The 9,978-nt window shown below is 33.8% G+C and overlaps 1 protein-coding gene across 7 annotated transcripts; it reads left to right on the top strand.

Annotated features, from left to right (window-relative positions):
• Positions 1-1,088: 1,088 nt before the first annotated feature.
• LOC141460298 (uncharacterized) lies at positions 1,089-9,756 on the top strand. 7 transcript variants are annotated; one of them, XM_074140178.1, is made up of 6 exons: positions 1,093-1,228; positions 3,807-3,920; positions 6,017-6,151; positions 7,181-7,324; positions 8,687-8,769; positions 9,281-9,756. In XM_074140178.1, exons 2-6 carry the CDS (start codon positions 3,915-3,917, stop codon positions 9,609-9,611), a joined length of 699 nt encoding a protein of 232 aa, XP_073996279.1. In that variant the 5' UTR covers positions 1,093-1,228; positions 3,807-3,914; the 3' UTR covers positions 9,612-9,756. The 7 variants fall into 7 exon arrangements, with proteins under 7 accessions (XP_073996283.1, XP_073996279.1, XP_073996280.1 ...); XM_074140179.1 differs by lacking the exon at positions 1,093-1,228 and adding an exon at positions 2,734-2,752; XM_074140182.1 differs by lacking the exon at positions 3,807-3,920 and having other exon boundaries at positions 1,089-1,228.
• Positions 9,757-9,978: the final 222 nt, after the last annotated feature.

The raw sequence follows: 9,978 nt of genomic DNA, 5'->3' as shown, positions 1-9,978 counted from the left end.
AAAAATGTATAAATTCAAGTAAAAATTTAGCAATTTACGGTAGCGAAATCTTTTTTACAATTTCAAATGGAAGAAGGGAAGAAAATAGGTTCGCAAACTAAAACACGAGAATATTTTAAATGAAAATTCACAATCGATAATCCGAAAGGAAGAAAAGCTTTATTTAATATGGTCCTTACAATATGATTACTCTTAAAAATTAAGCTTAATATGACAAGGGTTATTCTAACAACTTCTCTAGTTTTTATCAACTTTTCTTTAATTAGTAATCTGATGAAAATTGTTAAACATATCAATTCTTCATCAAAGAGAAAAGAGAAAATCACATTACTCACAAATTTAGTGCGATACGTAATCAAAAATGAAGTCGAAATCTCTAGTATCCGAAACCGGAGTCAGACATGTAATAAGCATGCGCACAACGACGGATAAATTCTAATCTATTGTACAGCCTAACCACATTTCAAAAGAAATTCCAGTACTTGCAAAAAAAAAAAAAAAAATCCCATTTATAAAAAAATTCATAACTGTTAAAAAAAGATTTATTTTTGAAATAACTGAAATTATTATTTAAGAAATTAAAAAAGAGATAAAAAACAAAGATTAGGTAAATTTATTTTTTCGATCACTTCAATTTTTTCGTCAAAAATATTTCATTGTTGAATACTTTCAGCCTTCTTGATTTTAAAATCATTCCAAAACTGTTCTTGAAAAGAGAATGCAGAATAATTTTGCTCAAATTATTGTTCTTTTATAAATTATTAATCTTTTTCATTAACCAAATTAATGTTGACAATGTTGTGTAAAGCCAATAATTGCTTATTACTAAGTCTAAATTCACTTGCTGCTCCTACCTGTTTTAAATTCAATGAGCAAAATATACGAAGGGATTGCGCTGTTTCTGTAAATAATAGAATTAGCAGTTGATTGATTATACGTTTTACTCTGAACTAGAAGACTATGGATTCTAAGGTTAAAGATGTTAACACCTTGAAGAAGGTTAGGAAGGTTTCTATTTGTTTGTATTCTATTGTAAACTTCAATAAATAGAAGTTTCTAAGTTGGGCATATTTGAATGAAAAATATTGAAATCAGTGTGTGGTTGTGCAAAGGTGGAACGTGATATTTACGAGAATTCGATTCAAATAATCAACTCACAAATTATTTACGTCTACTTGAAGATGAGAATATTTGAATCTGTTCAGCTTCAAAACGGCCAATCATTGATGTAAGTCCATAATTCTGTTTTTAAGAACTCTGAGTTCGTGTTTTCTCTTTTTTAGTAAATATTTCTGATACCTTCCCAATCTTTTTTTAGGATCATTTCTATGAAATCTAGAAGTATAAGTTCTCGACAATAGTATATCACTATTAGAGAATTTATAGTCACAAACTGTACTCGTGTAGTCTCTATTATTGGTTTTAAGCCGAACCTCACGAAAACAATGCTCACCACGGTTTGTTTTAACAACACGTATACGTAATTTTGTTTTAGGTCGGCGGGGTGTTGGAAAATATTCCACTATTTGTGGTTCTTCCACAAAGGTCACTTGTTTAGCATTTTTCTTCTCTTCAGAGAGTGATTTTTCTTTGATTTCTGTCAGAGAACTATTCATAGTTACTTTGTACTTACTTGAGGGGAATATCTTCGTTGAATTTGATTTTATGGATATATCCATAGTTGGTTTTTGTTCAAGAATTGTATTTAGTTTCTCTTTTTTAATCAAAACTTTGTCATTTTTATTTCTTTTGATTGTTTTTACAGGTACTGATTTCATTTCTTTATACTTTACATGTTTATTGACGTATTCTTTAATTCCTGAATTTTTATTTTCTTTAACATTGTTACTTAATTCTCTTTTCCACAGTTTAGCAAAGTCACTATAATCAGTTATTTCTTTATTTTTCTTGGCTTTATCATTAATTATTTCTCGCTTTAATAATAATTTGTGGTAATTATTTTGTACATTTTCTAGTTTTGTGGGTTTATTTCTTAGGGAATACGTACAGTTTTGATTAGGGTTAAAATTATTTTCTTGTTTTTTAAGTTTATCTACATTACTTTTGAATAGTTTCGGCCGAGCTACTTTAAAAGTATTTACAACTTCGGATTCTTTTAGAGAACGTTGCTCTTGATTTAAATTTTGCATTTCAAATTTTTCTTGAAGTTCATCAACAAGAGATTTCAATTCTAATTCCAATTTAGAAAATTGTTGATTTTTTCTATATTTATTAAATAACTTACGATACCGTCCAAGTATTTTCTTCAATTTTTCTAATACAGTAAATTCTAAGGAGAAGTGTTCATTTTTGCTTATATTATCATTTTTACTGTGATATTTTTTGAAAGTTTCATTTTTTACCAATAAAGATTTGAAGTTAACCTCTAATGAATTATTAATAATAGGCACATTATCTTCACTTTCTGTAAAAATCGAAAATTTGCAATTATCATACTTTTTATCGTTTTCTTTATCGATTATTGGCAAAATTATACTGCCATCAGTTGAACCTTTCTCAAATTGTAGCACAGTTGTTCTTAGTTGTTTTGAATCGTTGTCAGCGGAAACAGTTTTAGTGGTTATTGGTGACAATGAACTTGATAATAAAGTTTTAATATCATCAGTGTTTGATTCAGAATCATTGCTGCAAAATGAATTATTTAAACAAGTTACGAAATTTATGTTGTTTTTAATATCTGACGATTCTATACTTGGACAAGATGTACTATTTTTGGATTTTTCCACTGAGCGTGAGTTAGTTTCATTATTGATCGCTATATTTTCGTCTTTAGACTTTTCATTTAGGTAAATTTCATTTTTATTAAATTCTAAGTAATGTTCACTCAATAGATTGTGGTTATAAGAGGTTAGATTCATACGTTCTTTATTGATTCTCACAAAGTCTTCGCAGCTAAAGGAATTATAATCAATTTCTGAGCTGATGAACTCATTTTCTGTGAGATTTTTATTTAAAATTGTTTTTACCTCGTTAAAAACATTACCTTGTTGGATAAATGGTGATTCAGTTGCAGAATGGATAAACCGTGTATAACTGTTTACGTCGTAGAGGTAATTTAATAGTTGTAGCTTGATTTTGGCTTGATGATTCTCAAATTTCTCTGCATTAAGAGGTGTAGCTATTTCAAAATTAGCTTCTATAGAATCATCTAAATTAGATGCAGAGTTTTTGTCAAGATTTCCACTATAATTATGACTAGAATCTTGGCTAGATTCTTTTGATTTAAAATTATTTAGTTTTAATTTACTTAAATTGCATTTTTCATTGTTGGAATTATTGTATAAAATTGTAACATTACTTTCTTCTTCTTCTTCTTCGTCGGTGGTACTGAAATCGTTTTCAGTATTTTCCAAACAGATGCTATTGATTTCCTTCGTTTGTGGTTTTCTTAACAACATTTTTGTTGTATTAAAATCATCTTGCAATTCTAAACATGAATCATCTAAAATTTGGTCAGAAAATGATATTGACAATTTAGATTCAGTATTCGCCATTAATGTCAAATCCATATCTTGGATACTGAGTGTAGTTGTGTCCATTTCTTCATGATTAAGAATTTTGTTGGATGGATTCTTTTTTGAATTACGATAGTAATCCATTTTCTATTTATTTTATTTTACTTTTATTTATTTATATTGAGGGGTAAAATATTTTAATAGAAGGTTTACTTATTTTTATGCAAACACATGGGAGGAAAAACATTAACAAACATGTGTATTAAATCTGTTGAAATAATTATTTAGAGAAATTCATGACAGTTATCAAGACACAGTTTTTTTTTTTAGGTAACAAAATAAAACAAAATCCCATTTTATTGTAACAATGACTCGGCGAACTGTGATTGGCGTTGTGCTGGTGGTCATAGGGCTTAAATACTTGGACATGCTGTAGATATGGAGGTATTTTCTATTACTTTTACTTACATGAGTAATCTGATTTCGGATCTCCCACAGACACCTGATTGATTTTCTCATTATACAGTTTAAAAGACTTGTTATAACGTGGGGCACTTGCCTCATCGGCTGTGTAGAGTGTGAAGAGGCTAGGTTTAGGATCTTTGTAGGATTTGGATGATGGTGGAGAGACATTTGCTAGCCCATATTCTAGGTACCTTTCTCTGGAATCTATTGTGGTCGATCAATTTCATTTGTAGTCAAGTTAAATCACAAAAATACGTTTTTGAGGTACCCCTATTTCCCTAAATAAAATCACAAGTTTTGTCTTCAAACTTAATATTTTTATTCTTATACCAAGTATTAGTAAGGCTCCCATAATACAGGTTCATATAAAAAACAATCAATCCATCTGATTCACGAACTACACAATAGTGTGCGTGACAATCGCGCAATAGTGTCACCCCCGCCCCCCATCACTAGGGAAAAATCGCCCTAAATAAAATCACAAACAAATTGGCATTTTAAAAAATTGAAACACAAATTAACTAATTGTACAAGGCGCCACGGTAGCCGAGCGGTTAGAGGCGAGACCTGCAAAGCTAAGTCAGTATTGTGGTACTGGGTTCGATTCCCCGGTCTTAGGGCCTTGGATTTCATTTAACGGTTAATATGAGAAATTTATAGTAAAGTATGTTTGCTAGTCGCCTCCGACTTTGGTAGTTGGACGTTAAGCCCCGCCAGAAAAAATAGGCAATTATTTTACTTTACTCTAACTAATTGTACAAAACAAAATTAAGGCTAATGTAAAGAATAGTTACCCGGAGGTGTGGCCTGATTATTTTTAGGGCATGCGCAGTACAGCACACTTACCGTTGAGTTTTTAAACTACTTCCCGCCAATGTGCTGTATATAATTTGTTTGAATTTCTTAGCTCTTATGTTTCGCGCGCATGCGCAGTACACTTACTGCATAGCAACTGCTTCCTTTTTTATGTATTATCAGTTCCCGCGAGTGCCCTGTTTGTGACTTGAGGTGCCTTTTTTTTTTTGTAACTTTATGAGCATGAGCGTTTTAAATTTGCAGTTTTTTTTTTAAATTAAAGGATGAATGTAGTGTGAGTGAGGATGGAGTAATGAATGTTTTAAAATTTTGTATGGATGTTGGTTTGGATGTTCTGGAGGGAGTCCGCCAAGTATACTCTCCTCAGGAAAAGGATTCCACAGAATAAGGTAAGTTTCTTTTGTGTTGTTCTTTGTAATTATTGTAATGAATCTTGTGACTCAAATTAAAAAATTGAGGGTGATTAGGTAGGTTAGGAGGGGGGTGGGGGGCGAAGCCCCCATTAAGAAATAAATAAATCAGGGGGTGTGGGGGCAAAGCCCCCACATAAAGGGGGGGTTTAAATAAAATTATCAATCTTAAATAAATAAATCGAAGTGATTCTGATTCCATGTTACCATATAACCCGCCAGATTTAAATGTAAATATAAAATAAATAGTTTTATATTTATATTTGAATATGGCGGGTTATATAGTAACAGCGAATCAGAATCACTTCGAATTAGGCCACACCTCCGGGTAACTATTCTTTTACATTTGCCCAAAATTATTTCAGATTTTTTTTTTTTTTTATCAACTAACATCCGAAAGAGCTGACAAAAAAAACTAAACAGGAATGAACAGTCTGTTGCAACAAAACATACTACCACTGAACACGCTCAGGTGTCTTCCATTAAAACTTAAACCTTCTTCTAGTGCTGAAAGTCGTAATGAAATCACATTTCAAGATCACATGTTTAGTGTGAAAAAAACGCTAACATATGTGGCCGATGTTAGACCAACATATTATTCAAACAAAAACAAACAAAAAAAAGTATTCGAACAAAACATATTATTCGATCAAGTATTTAACATGTAAATGATGTCCTGTAATTATTATTTTTTTCCAGTATCGTAGCATTATAGTTTTGACATTTTAGTTAATCTAGGGCATTTGATTGTATAACCTTTTTTCTCTGTTTGCTAAAAATACAAAAAAAAAAAAAAATTGAATAGCTTATTGGTTCAAATTTTTATTACCCTTTTCTGTTGCGATCAAGGAAAACGAAATGGCCGAAATAAAAACAGCTTTGACGTCCAACATTGTTGAAGCGCTGAAGATCGACAGCGCTATCTACGAAGATCCATCGTCTAGTAAACAGCTGCACAATCAGGATAACCTTATTTCTAGAGAGGTAGGTTTCTTTGATAATTATTTAGATTAACTGATCGCGCTTAACATTCACATATTCAAGTTTTATTAATTTTATAATTTTACTAAAAACAGTAAAAGGTTCGTCGTGCTTGTTTTTTTTTTAATAATCAATACATTAAAACTAGTGCTACAATTTAGAATTTAATTTATAGAATTCTTCCACACAGGTTCGTTATCTGGGGCTCTACCTAGATAGCCGTCTAACCTGGAATCCTCACACAAGACAAGAACTGAACAGACGCTACGGACTACTAAGGAGACTCCTTGGACCGAAATCCTCCATGAACGTACAAAACAAACTTACACTTAACAAAACACTATTACGACCAATATGGACATATGGAGCAGAATTGTGGGGCTCCGCCAAACCATCCAACATCCAACCTAGCCAATCTTTCCAGTCTAAAGTCCTCCGCCGAATCGTTAACGCACCATTCTATGTCTCCAACCGCACCCTCCATCATGATCTTAATATTCCCTACGTAAATGAGTTAATCCACACCCGATTCCTAAATTTCCACAGCAAACTCTCTGATCACCCAAATCCTCTGGCTCAATCACTATCCACATCGTCCCATCCTGACAATCCTCCACGTCGTCTAAAACGGCGTTGGCCACGTGACCTCATTGCCTCCTAAACCCCCAATAAGTTCCTAGAGAGTTCCAGCGCTGGTTGGTTTCTCTCATCCTGGTTGTGGTACTGAGCCAGCTCAGTGGCACAATCGAATGTTACTAGTATTTTTGCACTTTTGCTAAATGTATATTTTTGTACAGTTACAAATAATAATAATAAAAAAAATAAATAAAAAAATAAAATTTATAGAATTCAGTAGTCAAAAAGTAATTTACTACAGAGTAGCTTTTAGTATGAGGTCGCAGGAAGTACGAGCTATTTCCTTCATAACCTTGACGAACAGAAATTTTACTAAAACGGGTCTGAGGAACTGGTACTACACTAGAAATTTTCTCCAAATACAACTCACCTAACTTTATAAATTATGTTTTCTAGTCATCGGATCCAGAAACAGAGGAGAATTCCAAAATGTCTAACCAAGGAGATAACAGTAGCGATAAGAAAAAGAAGAAGATGTTCAGCAATTTGAGGAAAGTGGTGAGCGGTATAGCCTCCAATCGTAAAAACAAGAATAAACAGGTAAGAAAGACGGGATTGGTTTTTTTGGGGGTGGTTTGCAGAAATAGGTGAAGCTTGCTAGCTTGACCCATTGTTTGTTGTCCCACAATTTTTTTTTGGGGGGGGCCATTTTTAATTATTATCTTTAAATATTCATTTTAATGTCAATAGTAGTATCCATTCGAATTGGCAGTTCAAAAGGCCAAATTGCTGTAACCTTCCTCCATCTTACTGATCATGCGCAATGCCAGGTTATGGATTGTGTTGAAAAAATAGTGAAAATGAAATAGGATGATAAAAATAACTGCCTAGTTTCAGTCATGATATGTTTCTATTGTGCCGAGCTTTCGACCTAACAGCCAGAGCCGGATTTAGATGAAAAGAGGCCCTAGGATATTCCACTTATGAGGCCCTTTCACCTCCCATTTTTATGTTAGTAAAACACAACACTAATGTGGTACATCACTGAAACAGTGTTTTAGTGTTCACTGTTTTTAGAATAGTGTAATTTTAATTTTGCCTAGTCAGCCTAAAGGAAAATCCGGCCCTGCTAACAGCACATTGGATCACACTCACAGTCCATGAGCAAGACAAGACAGAAGTCACACCAACCCTTTAATGATGTAAAACAGTATATTGTAAATTGAGCCGTTTATTTTGAAAGTGGCATAAGTCACTTTGTTTTTAAGTCGAGATATTTAAGAGTTTGCGTTTTAACACTTTTAAAAATATGGATGCTAACTTTCGAGAAGATTTACTTGTATTTGTTATCTCATGATACTGATATTTCAAATTGCAAATTTTTTAAAAATGAAAATATACCGTTCAATTGTATTTAGTGTTGCCATTAACTCGATTTTTTTGAAAAAGTGACTTTCAAAATAAACGGCTCAATTAGCCCTGAAGATGACCTAGTCCCTAGGGTCGAAAGAGCTCCGGCATAATAAAAAAAATATATCATGACTGAAACTGGCAGTTATTTTTTCAACCTTTTGTTAATTATATGAATCAGTCACCAAAAAGAAATGAACAGAAAATGAAATATAGTCTTAGAGCTAACCAAAAGCTAACTTCCTTGGAAGGGGAATTGATGGGGAAGAAAGACCTTGCCGCAGATCTCCACTTTGTGGATTTTGCCCTTGCGGCAAGTCACCATTTGGCTAGCTCGCTTAGCTACGATGCGACCATGGAAGGTACGAGGCGCCCAGTTGGAAAAAGGAGTCAATATCCCCAGAGAAATTAAGATTGTTCTAAATTATGAATCAAATATTTTAATGGAACGCGTGTGTTTAAAACCTGGAGGAGTTTGAAGTTCCATTCTTTTTTGTTTTGTTTTAGCAATAAGAGGGGGGAATAAAGAATTAACTGAAATGATGTTTCCAGGATGAACTGTCCGCGGATAACAGTGGAGACAGTAACCCATTGAAGGAGCCTAGGAGTAGCGCTTACGCTAGAACTAGTTACAGGTAATTCTTCCTACACTACGGGGTACTTAGATACACTCTCGCGACTGTCTCTCCAAGGTAATCCTCCAAGGTAATTTTCGTAAATCTTACTAATTGTTGCCTTCAATGTTATGCACTTTTACTGCATTAATCACGTGGTAAGCATAGCTTCTCAGCAACACCTCACCATCTCCTATAATGGCATGCTAAAGCACCCATAGGCGCAAAGTAACCCACCTCTCTTAATCTAGTTTGAAGACAAACGTTTCCAATGGAAATGCGAGTCAAGGGCGAATTCCTAACATAACCTCGATACGCGCCAGTGGTGCTATCTCTCTGACTTTGCACGGACTTTTCAAACGACCCTCGTAACATAACACAACATAAGAAGTGTCACTTACTACCTACAACTCTCTTACGACCCCAAAACGGTCATCCCTTCTCATACACCTTCAACAGTGTTGCCACTCGTATACCATACATTTAAATTTACCTACTCTTTAAAGATGATAAATCTTACGTATTTTTACAGCTCGGGGTTCAGCCGAATGTGGAATACATTGTTCCCGCACAAGAACAGCACAGAAATTATCATTGGCGCGGAAGGCCATTTGAAAGAACGTTCGACAAAAACATTGGGTCGACTGTTTCACATTGGAAATCCAAGAACAAGTACAGACTTGGAGCGACCCAAATCTACAACCTTGGGACGTAAAATGGCCCATCATAGTTCTACACGAGAACTGGAACAATTCAATGACAAGAATAGTTCAGGATTGCCGGTTGCTGCTGCGCCGTTGAACAGTACGCCGGACCCAGCCAGCACACAGGCGAAAAGTGATTCTGTGCCGATATCAACATGAGAACAATTCCAATTCCATTCTCTTCTGATTCCTCAATTTTTCTTTATAAATTAATTTAAAACAAAATTCTTTGTACCTTGGGATAGATTCAGTTTTTGGAGATGCTAATCAGTTTTTAAGAGAAGTAAATCGTTGTTACAATGAATTGTAGTTTTATTATTAACCATAATCAGCTTCTATACTGCACGGTGCCTTCTCGAGCCTAAAATTCGAGACAGTGAAGATTTTAGAAACTGAGTATTTAACCAGGAAAAATCTCCTTTTGCGATTTCCCTGGTAAATAGAAAATCGGCTGTCAACACCCATCTAAACGTCATCTTGACATGAATCTCAAGATTCAAAGATTCTAGGAACTAGGGACTTTTTC

The sequence above is a fragment of the Rhodnius prolixus genome, unplaced genomic scaffold (assembly GCF_049639745.1).
Source record: "Rhodnius prolixus isolate KJV_2025 unplaced genomic scaffold, Rpr scaffold_6, whole genome shotgun sequence".
Lineage (NCBI taxonomy): Eukaryota > Metazoa > Arthropoda > Insecta > Hemiptera > Reduviidae > Rhodnius > Rhodnius prolixus.
The sequence above is the reverse complement of the archived record's forward strand: the minus strand, read 5'-3'. Positions and strand labels throughout refer to the sequence as shown.